General features: G+C 44.3%; 1 protein-coding gene across 1 annotated transcript; it reads left to right on the top strand.

Annotated features, from left to right (window-relative positions):
* Positions 1–6: 6 nt before the first annotated feature.
* Positions 7–7,365, top strand: suds3 (SDS3 homolog, SIN3A corepressor complex component). The gene is given in 14 exon segments (XM_068720966.1): positions 7–548; positions 1,383–1,452; positions 1,641–1,696; positions 2,172–2,243; positions 2,918–2,937; positions 3,060–3,216; positions 3,447–3,503; positions 3,506–3,541; positions 3,711–3,772; positions 3,873–3,894; positions 4,567–4,592; positions 4,594–4,673; positions 5,620–5,704; positions 6,527–7,365. Coding segments are annotated over 14 exon segments (858 nt in total). The 5' UTR covers positions 7–532; the 3' UTR covers positions 6,626–7,365.
* The last annotated feature ends 5,647 nt before the right edge of the window (positions 7,366–13,012 follow it).

Raw genomic sequence — 13,012 nt, 5'->3', positions numbered from 1 at the left:
CGCACGCACTTAGCTTGCAAGCTACATAACAAGTTAGCTAACTATCGACAACCAAGTTCCTGCACAGCCAAGAAACATTCCGGGAGCAGGTGGCGCAAACTAACGTTAGCAGAACTGCTAAACGTTTCCAGTGCCGATTGAAAATTGAGCCAACGGTTAACGATAATAAACAAACTCGCATTTGTTTACAAGCCAACTAACATTAGCTTAGCGTGTCAATACTAACGTTACGCGTGCATTCAACCACGTTAATTCGGGAGATTGGCTTTACGTTGCTGTGTAATACAATCCGTGTTATCTTTTAGGTATGTCACAGCCCGTCTGGACGAATGCGGTTATGATCAATTATATTCTATACATAGCGTCAAATTAGCCAACTAGCTAACGTAACGTTAGCTTCGAGCATTGACAGGTACGGCACGGCACGCGAAACCCTGCGCGTGCTGTGTCCACTGCACTGCCCTTTTTCATACTATTCAATGAGACCGGACGGATAGCAGTGAAAGAGAGAGACCAGAGGAGAGCAAAGGCGATGACAGCACTACAAGGTTAGCTAGTTTGCTGACATTTACTTCCAGCTGGACTTATTTTCCCTCTCCTCCTCCGGACATGTTGACGGTTCCGTTGTGCCTTTACTAACGTGAGCTAGAATTACTGTTGTAACAGCGAGACCGAGCTAACTCAAGCTAGCACACGAATGCTAATCGAAAATGAAAGCTTGCTGTGTCAGCTTTAACGCGACTGGGGCCTTGTGCCCTTCTCTTGTGTGCGTGTGTGTGTGTGTTTTAAAGGTAACGCCTGTCTGACACATAGGGTTATACCCGGTGCTTATAGAACTTGGCTCACAAAAGTTTGCCACATCACAGCTAGCTTAAACATGCTAGCTGTTTGGACTGACAGTACGAAGTTAGCACCGGGGACCGTTTCTGATTAATCCCACCATGCGGCAAATGCGTGATACTCTAAATGAACAGCTATACTTCTGTCGCGAATTATATTAATGTTGTCTGGTTACATTTACCAGCATTAGCGTGATCCTGCTGTCGATCCGAGAATAAATAATGCACGATCATCCGTGGCTAGGTCGGATTTCCACCCGGTGTCCTATTCTAACTAACCGGTGGTGTTCACCATTACCATACCGGTGCCACGCACGTCCTTTGATTGGCACAGATCTCTGCGGACTATACTTAATTGCATTAAAAGTATTATATTGTGGAAAAGCTAAACACAAACTGCACATCGATCTCGTGGTACAGCATGCTGAAATGATCACACGTGCACTATGTTTTAGAAAAAAAGAAAAATCGGTTTTAGTTGAGAAATCCTTTTTGAATATTGAGTCAACTCTTGTCCTGTCATGACCTTTTTTTTTTTCCCAGACACGGAGGATGCCAGTGAAACAGACCTTGCCAAGCACGACGAGGATGACTATGTTGAAATCAAAGAGCAGTAAGTGCTTTGCCAATCACGGATCAGCTGTTTTAGCTTTAATTAAAAAAAAAAAAATATATATATATATATATATATATATATATATATATATATATATATATATATATATATATATATATATTTAAAGGTGAACGTTTTGAATGTTATGTGATATTAGCTCTGGTCTATTTCTTATTTCTTTGCAGAATGTACCAAGACAAACTGGCCTCTCTGAAAAGACAGTTGCAGCAATTACAAGAAGGTAATCACTTTGAATCTTTCTCTTAAATCTGAAGTGTGTGTGTGTGTGTGTGTGTGTGTGTGTGTGTGTGTGTGTGTGTGTGTGTGTGTGTGTGTGTGTGTGGAATTGACTGCTACTCTTCATTTTGCTGGAGGGGATTTTAGTGATCACTGGCGTTCATTTCCGTTAGAGATTTTTTTGCCCAACTGAAAATTTGTGGTGTGACACGTTTTGGGCTCTTTGTAAATCCAGATGCAATGTCAGTGAGATGTAGTCTAGACTGTGGGTGGGTGATGAGAGCAGCAGGTATAGGACGCCAAAATCTGCAGGTGAGTCGTCTAGAAATATTGGCGATGTATTGCAAAGAAACAACTCCTATTGGAGTTTAATAACTTCTGAAGTTACCGGCTCTCACCCTGCAAGAACACCGAAGTCATAAATAAGACAATACCACGACGTTTGTGATTCCATAGATCTTGGCGTTTGCTCTTTGCAGGTACGCTGCAGGAGTATCAGAAGAGGATGAAGAAGCTCGACCAGCAGTACAAAGAGAGACTCCGAAACGCAGGCGAGTATTTAGAGGCCGATCGCGCTGCGCTGCGCTTCTGGTGCACTCGGGCGCATTAATATCATTTTGGTGTGCCTCCTGCTTCAACTTGTTTTTGTTTGGAGAACATCGGTAATAAACTGTGCCGCAAATCAACAGCTGATCAATCAAACGCAAGAGCTTATGGATAAACAAAGATGAGTTCTAAACTGTAGGGAAGTTGTTTTAGTATTATTGCAGTATTAATGTACATGCTGTGGTTGACTGTAGTTCTGCTCAAAGTAATGCCTTCCCCCCTTTTTTGTTTGAGAGTGAAACCATCTTGTTTCAATATATATTTAACTAAACCGATGAGAGGGGTTCATAGTTTACATCGTTGTGAGCGTCTCACACTGTGAGGATAGAAGTTGTATATTTTTGATTTGCAGTAAAGGGAAATAAAACAAATAGTGTGACTAAACACAACATGCAAGATTAATGAAGTCTACCCAGACATCGGAGTTTAGTAAACGTACAGATCGCATTCGTTTTTAAAAGCACTTCCTCTCTCTCTGCTCCCAACTCATCCCTCTTCCACCATTCTACTGTTTTAATTATATTGGTTACCATATTGTTGTGGACTCATTGACTTCTACCCTTGCCAGAATTCTATGCTCTCAGTCAATATTGATTTGTTTATTTCTTTCCCTTTACAGATCTGTTTCTCCAACTTGAGGTGAGTGTAGTTCTTCTTGCAGGCTGACTGATGTAGTGTCTGTGGAATTAACTTTTTCTCTTCTTTCTTTTTTTCTGGCATCACAAACTAAGCATCATTTCCTTCTGTCGTCGTGCTTGCAGACGGAGCAGGTGGAGAGGAACTACATCAAGGAGAAGAAGGCGGCGGTGAAAGAGTTTGACGATAAAAAGGTGGAACTGAAGGAAAACCTAATCGCGGAGTTGGAGGAGAAGAAGAAGATGATCGAGAACGAGAAATTAACAATGGAGCTGACGGGCGGTAAGACATTATTAATCGGGGACTTGCTGGAAGTGGAAGTGAGAGTTTTTCTCTCCACACATTTTAATGTGGAGTTGGTCTGATTTTAAAGTAGGACCGATGAGGTAATTCAATATGTCGGCCCTTTTTGAGTTGTCTGTGCGGGATGTTTTGTTTTTCATAAACTCCCAACGGTTGATCTTTTTCGTGTGTTATTGTTGAACAGTTTGTCGTTATTTGCTCACACACAGACTCCATGGAGGTAAAACCAATCATGACTCGGAAGCTGAGGAGACGGCCCAACGATCCGGTCCAATACCGGACAAACGGAGAAAACCCGCTCCAGATATCCTTCACATGAACTTTAGAAGAACCTGTGAGGGTCACAGTGTTCAGTAGTACTTGTGCTGCGTTTGTGAGATCTTTAGTTTCAGTCCAGGGTAGATCAGAGGCTCGGCTCGGCTGCATGTCTCAGCTATGTTGTGTTTTAAAATGTCTCCCTTAACTCTTCACACCTCAGCTAAATTATTTGTTATCGGACGACCAGATAATGGAAGATTTAAGAACACTTAATAAGGTAAGTGTTGCTGAATGTCTTGATATTATGCATGTCCTCGATGATTAGTAGTTTATTCCAAAATATGTTATCTAAAATGTTCACACCTTCTCTTTTACAGCTTAAATCCCCAAAACGACCAGGTATGTCAATGCTCACCTTTCTGCTTAATGTCCACTTGAAACGCACAATGAGACCTGTAGTTCAGGACATGAATAGTCATTACCTTTTCTGCTGGGTTACATGAGAAAACCGTCGCCACTCCCATGTCTGTTCACCAGCTGTTGGTTAGCTTAGCTTAGCTTAGCTTAGCACGAAGACTGGAAACATAGGAAACTGCTGGATTGGCTTGGTCCAGAGGTTACTACATCTGGACATCTGCAACCAGCAGAGACTTCAGGAAGTCTCCCAGCCGAGCAACGGTCCATCCCATAATCCCCCAGAACGCAGTCAACGTGACGTTTTTCAACTCGCAGTGGCGTTCCAGGACTTTCGAAATCGGCACTTTAAATCTTCAAAAAGAACTTATTCAACAAAGACCAAAACGATAGATAAGTCGAGGGCAGCCCCACCTGGTTCCAGTCTTTATGCTAAGCTAAGCTAACCAGCTACTGCTTGTAACTGAAAGTGAAAGTGGTATCGATCTTCTCTCCCCCCCCCCCCCCCCCCCCCCCCCCCACCCCTCCCCCCTCCCCTTCGTCTCAGCATGAAAGCGAATGCTCCTGTTTCCTAAAATGTCCTAAAACTACTCCACCAACCATTAAACTTGTACACGTGTTTTGCATGGCGATGCTCAGGCGTTTCTCCCTCTCCAGTGTCTCCCTCGTCTCCAGAGCGCGTCCCCCCCCGCTCCCATGGAGAGCCCCTCCCAGCGCTACGAGGCCCGCATCGAGGAGGGGAAGCTCTACTACGACAAGAGATGGTGAGTCGGTAGTTTCATCCTCATCACACTCAACACACTCAACACACACACACACACACACACACACACACACACACACACACACACACACACACACACACACGCGGCTGGACTGCAGCTCGTGCCACCACTAGATGGCCACATTGCCACGTGTTTGCTGCCTTTTTGTTTTTTAGTGTTTTGCTCGGGTCTTCAAAAAGACACCACTTTGATGGCATCCTGCTTTTGTTCTAAGCTACAGAAAGAGATATTTCTTCAGGAGCCACCGAATAGGCGCTGGTGCTTGAAGCCGCTTCTATAAATATACATATTGAGAGAGGGTGGCTGCATTAAGAGTCGTCTCTCTGCTGCGACGCAGAGATGAAGCGAATGGAAATCCTTGACCGGCTCCGGTGACCTTTTTTTTTTTTTTTTTTTGTTTGAGAGCAGAGCTCTGCGTCAGACGCGTGTCAGAACAGAAGGTCGCGTGAAGAAGGGTAACAATAATAGCGTTCGGTCTTATTAGCTGCTCATACAGACGGAGGAAGTTGAGAGGAGCGAGCTGTGAAGTACGTGCGCTTTTCTGTCAAGGCAAAGTCTCATTTATTCTTTCGCTAAAGAAGAAGAAGACGAAGACGCCGCCACCGGAAAGCCTTCAGAGAGAGCCGCAGGCAGACACATGCGTCATTATTCTTCAGCGGGCCCTTAATGATCAGACGCTTCGGTCTTCAGTCTCTTCCCCTGGGTTTGGTTCTGTCCTCTCGACAGTTTGGAGCCATTTCAAATAAAACAGACCCCTTTTTTTTTATTTATTTTTTATGACTTTCCAGTCCAATTATCTATTTAGTGCCATCTCAGGAGGAATGTGGTTTATTCAGCTGGCTAAAATGATGTGTAATGAACCTCCTCTCCTGTCTTGTCCCTCGTGTCTCACCTTTTTTTGAATTCTGTTTTGTTTTGTGTTCAGGTACCACAAGAGCCAGGCCATCTATCTGGAGTCAAAGGACAACACAAAGATCAGCTGTGTCATTAGCTCAGTGGGCACCAATGAGGTGAGTTTGAGTTCTCGTTTCAGTCCTGTCGCACACAGAACTTGGCTTTGACATGAGGCGAGGAGGAGGAGGAGGAGGAGGAGGAGGGAAACTCTATATTCTCCTTATTGTCAACAAATCCCACAGTGTTGTCTGCGTAGCAGAAGTTTGACGTATTCTATTCATCTGCGCCATAGAGCCAAAGCCATTAAAGAGCCACACTGTAGCGCTGTGTGACGCGTTCCCTCATTACCGCGAACACTCACAGGAGTTCATTTTGAGTCCGTCCCACAGACGCCTTCCTGCTGCTGTAAATACTCACCGGGGCGCCCAATGTGTATCAATCCACAGCGGCGTGATTAGTCGCTGCTGTTTGAGTTTGATTTGTCATCGTCGGTTCTGGTTGTTCAATGGGGAATTATACAGAATGACGGCAATCTTCAAACAAATGTAACGACGGTAATAAATAAATCAAATGCTCTGACAAAAAAAAAATAATTAGCTCGCGCTAATGCTGCTAGCTACTTTCATTGGAAAAGTTTTTTTTCCCGGTTGGATGCGTTCACAAATCTAGCGTACTCTTGCTAGTTCCTCAGGAGTACCAACCCTAGCTGCATATGTCGGTTAGTTGGAAGCGGAAGAGATTTATTTATGAACTAACTACGAGTGATAATTTCCCTCGATAACCAACGCAAGACTATCGCTGAGGAGGAGCGATCCCTGGAAGAGGAACGAGAGCATTCTGATTACGATGTGAATGTATTTCTGCCGCGTCTTTGGTTGAAACATGGATGTGGTTTGTGCACTCGTCTCTAAATGTCCGAATCTTTTTTTGTTGTCCAGATTTGGGTGAGGAAGACGAGCGACAGTACAAAGATGAGGATCTACCTGGGACAGCTGCAGAGGGGAGCGTTTGTCATCCGTCGACGGTCGGCTGCGTGAAATATTACCCAACCCCCCCCCATCTGTTCATCCATCCATCCATCCATCCACTGTTTCCCTATTTGCTGCATCTCACATGTGGCCTCTTCTTCTTCATCGCATTCACTACCCCCCATTACACAAACACACACACACGGCAAGAACATCTCACCAGATTGTTTCCCCACAGAAACCAAATGATAACGCAGTACGAGTGGCTGGTTTTTCCAGCATTGCTTGTCAGCGTGTGGCTCGTGTGAGAAGGCGGTCAGTGGTCATAAAAGACTTTCCCACACGCCGTTCTGTCCGCTTCACGTTTTATCATTAAGTTATTTTTCCTCATGTTGACCCACAGAAGAAGTCTTCAAGCCTTTTCGAAGCGTCTCGCTGGCGGCGTGTAACAAAGTAGCACTGAGAGAAGAAGAAAAAAAGATGGCTGCTGTTAGGTTTGGACGATTGTCATGAATCCCCTTCACTGAAGAAGTCACCGTTTCTGGAGACAGGAAGTCATTTTCAAACGATTGCCTTTTTTTTGTCATCAAGAAATGGCTGCTGATGGTTTGTCCTAAAAAAAAAAATGTCTAAAAGTCCTCTGTATAAAACCCTTTTTTTGTTTTTTTTTTAAAAGAAAAAGTGTTATTTTGTGTGATCCTCTTCACCTGCAAACGATCTGGATGAGTTCTGCATTTGCGTGCGGAGAGCTGAGTTGACTTATTGATTTGTACTGAGTTACATTTTATTAAAATGTTTTCTGCATTTTATTCATTTTGAAGGAAAGCTTTACTGTTTCTGAAATACACAAAGTTTTGCTGCCATTTGAAATATTCATCGTAGTCATTGTTACGCCATGTTCACTCACCAGTCACTGACTTTTTTTTTTTCCTCTTCGTTGCAAACATACAGAGCTGCAGACAGCTGCCCTGAAACCAAAACATTGAGCAGAACGTCCGCCGGTAATTCTCCGAGGGTTTTTAGGAGCGACCCCCCCCTTTTCACATGCAAGCTCTTTGATCCATTGTCAACATAGAAATACTGATCATAGCTGCTCTAAAGAAGCGAACCACGAGCTTATAAATGCATATTTAATAAAAAAATACAGCCATAGACCTCTGATTATGAAAGCGTTTTATAAAACTGTTCTACAACATCCACAGTACATGCTCGTGGTAACACATTTCTGGTTATATATTGATCATTAATGTTAATAAGGTAAACCAACGCATTTTAATTGCTGTGTATTTCTCCGCCTCAGTGTTCATATCATCTGTTGGGGGGGGGGGGGGGGGGGGGGTATTTATCCACATCACATTGATATGCCAGCGTTTCCATATAATCAACCTGACCAAGTCAACACACACACCAACCATCCCTCCACTTTGTAAACAGCTGAATCATTTGACATTCAGCACAGGTCTCTGCCGGCCGAGCAGCCTGTATCCTATCGCTTCAACCGGATGGCGTGTTTCACTCCGCCTGACTTAATGACACAGCCTGACAAGGAGGGCAATTACTGTTGGGTTTTTTTTTTTTTTGTTGTTTTTTTGCCGTGCCGCACAAAAAGCAAGGCTCATCTCAAAAGGCCCGTTGTCCAGGAGCCGTCAGGTGTGATTGCTTCGTCTCTGGCGACGGCATGAAATGAGCCGATAGCGACTGTGATGACCGTCGGCTCCCTTTATTGCATCCCGTGTCTGGCTTTTTGCTTGAGGCCTGAATAGCATACACCGAGGCTCTTAATGTGTGTGTGTGTGTGTGTGTGTGTGTGTGTGTGTGTGTGTGTGTGTGTGTGTGTGTGTGTGTGTGTGTGTGGTGGGGGGGTTTCTACAACAGGGTTTGGGTTTCTAGTGAGTCTTTTGGCATCAAACCACTGCCGCTCTTATTTGATCTGGAATCAGGGGCGGGGACAGAGAGGTGGCCCGGTGAGGCACCGAGCTCCCAAGAACTGCACCCGGCTCTGGAGTATCAAGTCAGTATTAATATAAGGGCCAAAAATGTCAAATTACAACTTCTGTTGTTTTTTGTTCATGTGATGCCATGTGTCCCAAAAAGACTTTTCTCCATAGACTTACATTGGAAATGAGACTGACATTTTAATTTTTTTTAGGTCAATCAACTTCCCAGTTCAAATACTGGACTAGCCCTTCTTTAAATCCAGGGGGGGGGGGGGGTTAAAAGAAACGCTAGTGCGCCTGGTCTATGGGCCCCTTGATGCTGGATCAAGTTCTCTTCATGAATCCATGGGTGGCCCAGGACCCTCTCATTGCCGCTCCCACAAAAGTCCCAAAGTGGAAGGTAGTTGGCTTTATTATCAAGGATGGATGAATGAACCGGGGGAACATCTGTATGAAGTGACTTTAAACTGACTGTTCTTGATGGAAAGTCAATCAAAGACACGAAGAAATGTAAAAAGGGCCACAAACAGATGGAAAAACAAAAACAACGATATGCAAAATTACCACAAAGAGACACGGCCATATTGCTTGTAGTCATGTCGTAGGTTTCTTGGTTCATGTGGGCAGAGGTGGGGGGGGCCTTCCACATGTCTGTGTCACTGTCCACGGGCCCATTTTCTCATGCTATTTGGAGTATATAGTTATTATCATTATTATTAAGAACCAGGCTTTAATTGTAACTTTTTTCAAATTTCACAAAAACGGGCCATCATGAGAAGTTCTCCCCAATATATCGCCATTAAATAGGGGGAAATGAGGGCAGGTGCTTCACTCCCACTTGCCTTCCGTGTCGTTCTTACACATCCAGATCCAGATTACGCTCAGGTGGTGTGTCGATGACCCATTTCACCGCCTTATAATCTTCACATTTAAGCGAGCAGCAGCCCTCGCGCTCTCCTCCTCCACGTCCCCGCCTTTCTAATGATCCATCTCTGGCTTGTTGGGATCGTACCAGTCTTGAGCTTTCTGTCTTGAATCAATATGCTGAGCAAGCAAAGGGAAACGAGCGGGGAGCACTTATGGAGACGGTTCTCTGGTGATGAATCAATTGGGGTTTTTTCCCTCGTGATACACGTCTATTCACCACGAGTGTGTAAAAACAAAAAAACACCTGCTGACACTCACCATGCAAAAAAAAAAAAAAGAAAAAAAAGGGAGCTCTCCAGCCTTCCGTGACCACAAGTCATTACCGCGCTCCGGCTGTGGTTTTGGGTTTGTTGGTAAGCCTCACTGGAGCTGTTATATTCTTGTGGTGGTTATTGCTTGTGTGCATAAAAATTCACCCAGGGCATCAATACACATTTAAAAAAAAAAAAAAAAAATCCCCCCTCGCAATCTCCCACCAGGCCCAAGTTCCAGCACCGAATTTCCCTCTTTCATCCTCTTTCCCCTAAATTGGGCATTCGCTCCACTGCATGTTCGCACTCTGTTGCATGGCTACAGGGCAGGAAGCTGCATCTCGCTCCGCGCTATCTGCTGGGAACCGAGTGGGATCCAGGCAGACTCAGATTTGCCTGTGGTGGTCTGAAGGGAGGAACGGTAGCTCCTTGACTACCCCGGTAGGCCGTGTGTATATATATGTGTGTGTGTGTGTGTGTGGGTGGTTTATCACTCTCCAGCAGGTCTGCACTGGTAGAGGGATTTCATTTACAGTACCAGCTCCTCGTTTGACTCTTTGATATTTGACCCGGGGTGGTCGGGTACAGCTGCAGCCTCACAGGACTGATTTGGCGATATTGATCATTTCGAAACATTTATGTTCATAAGCAGCTACAAAATCAGGTCACGGTTTCGAGTTATTTATACGCTCAGCGCTATTCTGTTTTCGCTGCTCTTTTGATGTTTCGCACTAAAAAAGGCACGACGCGAAGCAGAACAAAAGTTAAATAAATAATCTGTCTCGGAGGCCAGCGGGTGAGCTTCTGATGTGGGTTTACTGTGTTTCAAATAATGCGTTTGTTTGACGAACGACTCGTTTCGTTTGTGCCAGAAAAAAAAAAAAAGAGGCTGCTGTGCTTCTACAGGTCCCACTTCAAATACTCCCAAAAATAAAACCAAAGCAAACTATTTGAGAACAGCTTAACGCCAATTACCATCTTATTCAAGTAGAGCACACTTGTTCTTGTAGTTTGAAGCATGAATCTGGTCCATCAATCCCCCATTAAAACTACTGTTTGGAAGTAATGTGTTTGCCCCATTAGAGCCAGGAAAAGTTAAGCTTGTACAAATTAAACTTCTCTCTGTGTGTGTGTGTGTGTGTGTGTGTGTGTGTGTGTGTTTTCTCTCTCTCTCAACCCTCCTGCTAAGAGAATTACCTAATGATGATGGTCTCCTTTAAACAACGCCTATGTTTAGCTGCCTTAGCGCTTGAAGCGTGTCCCACAGTTTGAAGCTCCCCATCCTGTCAAATCAAACACGCGACATCGTGACTGGTGTTAACTAAGCCCTTTGAGCATCGCGAGACATAACTGCATCGTGCAAAAAAAAAATAAAAAGTCAACAGTTTAGTGAATTGGTATATCTACTCAAATACAACTGAATGACATTAGGGGGATTTTTCGCCACTTGCACGTTCACAGATTGAGATTGAAACGCAAAACATGTGATCAATGTACAAAGATGATTTACTGTTATACATCAACATTGCCCAGGAGGCCCTAGGGTGAAACATGAGCCACCTGTTCGTCCCCCATTCTCCCCCCCCCCCCCCCCCCTCTTTGTGCAACATGCGCAGTATTCCTGGAGAATCATTTTGCCCGAGGTTTTGTTGTGTGGAGCTTTGATGAAAAACTAATTAGGGGTAAGCGCCATGTAAAGCACAAAATAATCTGAAATAACGACGAGGGTCAAGTCGGGTTTCGGTGTCAGGTGATGCGATCAGGACCTGTGTGAAAGCACTCATCATGGCAGTCGGTAGTTTGATTTAGTGAATGCATATTCCCAAATTCCTCATTTTGTTTTACATTAAATAAAAAATACCATAAGCCAATTACCACACAGCGAACTCAGGGCTTTTGGGGCCCTTCGGCTGTCTGTGGCCGAGGAGCTGATCTACTAATCCAGGCGATTAAATGATCTCCACAAAACCCAGAAACAATTTTAAAAAAACATGCTTATGTTAATGCTAGGGGCTATTCTGCCTAATTAGCACTTTGGATAACAAAGTATGTTTTGCTGACAATACATATATACAATTTTGAATTTCCTTGTAATGAGCCACATTTTTATTGGGGGTTTTTCTGCTTTTGCTCCCAGGATCTGACTTCCAGTGTAAATGTACAAGTACATGTACACAAGTATACAGTAAGCAAGACCCTTTGCTCGAGTGTCGACCGACCCGAGCGAGCGTCAATAGCTCCACTTTGACAAACCACAACAATACAATGAAACATCCTTAATGCGTCGCCGTTAACGATCCCTCAAAGCCCTGCCGACTCGTTCCGCCTTAAAAGATCACAACGTCGTGGCTCTAATATTCCACCGTCAGTACAGTCATGTCCTGTTAAACCTGGCATGTCACATACATAGTAATCCAGCCTCAGATGAATACACGGAGCATGACAGCAGCCAGGGTCAGCATGACTCATCCTTGACATACAGAATAGATGATTTGTAAAGAGAAATGGCAAAATAATGGCAGGCAATTTCAAGGGAGGAATCCCCCCCCGGAGGGAGTTTTTCACTGTCATTATTGGCACTACTAGTAGACAAGTGCCGGAGGAGCCATAACTACTTTAAAGAACACCCATGGGCATAACCTTTTTTATACTTCAGGGGAATAAGCCATGTGCAACATGAAAGGCGAGCGAGTAAGAAAGAAACCGTAGCTCACTGGATACAGCTGAATTCAGCGTGGCATTCCAGTTTTTTTTGCGGACTTACTTTGGTTTATGGGATTTATCGTGTCTTTGATCAATCGGTATTTCCCCAAAGAAGGGGATAAGAGGATGAGACGGTGAGCGACGCAGAGCCACACCGTCACCTTGACGTGAATAAATGAACAGGGTGACAAAACAGTTCAGGAACCAAAAGGAAGAGGCGTAACCCTCATGACTGAAATGAAATGTTAGTGCGATATAATAGAAGCGTTCTGTTTGACTGAATACCAGCATTAATGTTCGTGTGGCGTTCTGAGTCATTGCTATTCAGATTGAGACCCTCACGACCAGAGGACCTTGGCTTTTTGTTGCTTCAAGGCCAGTGCGTCGTTGGATATTTCTTTCCCTCGTTAAAGCTGTTGTGTAATTCTGAATTCATGTTTTACCCCCCCCCCCCCTCCCCGACACCAATTTTATTTTTATTTTTCTTATCGCGCAACAACGTCTGGAAATTGAATGAAGCCCGTTGAGATTTTGCCTTTTCGACAAAGAGCACGTCTTCTATCCTCTCAGCTCCGAGCATCAACCTTCACGCTGACTTTGGCGTCCAGCTGGAGAGGTGAGATCACTCCTCCGCTGAT

This window comes from Cebidichthys violaceus, unplaced genomic scaffold, assembly GCF_023349555.1.
Source record: "Cebidichthys violaceus isolate CVI_PGR_0920_01 unplaced genomic scaffold, fCebVio1.0.p SCAF_26, whole genome shotgun sequence".
NCBI classification, from domain to species: Eukaryota; Metazoa; Chordata; class Actinopteri; order Perciformes; family Stichaeidae; genus Cebidichthys; species Cebidichthys violaceus.
This window is presented reverse-complemented; position numbering and strand designations above follow the sequence as displayed.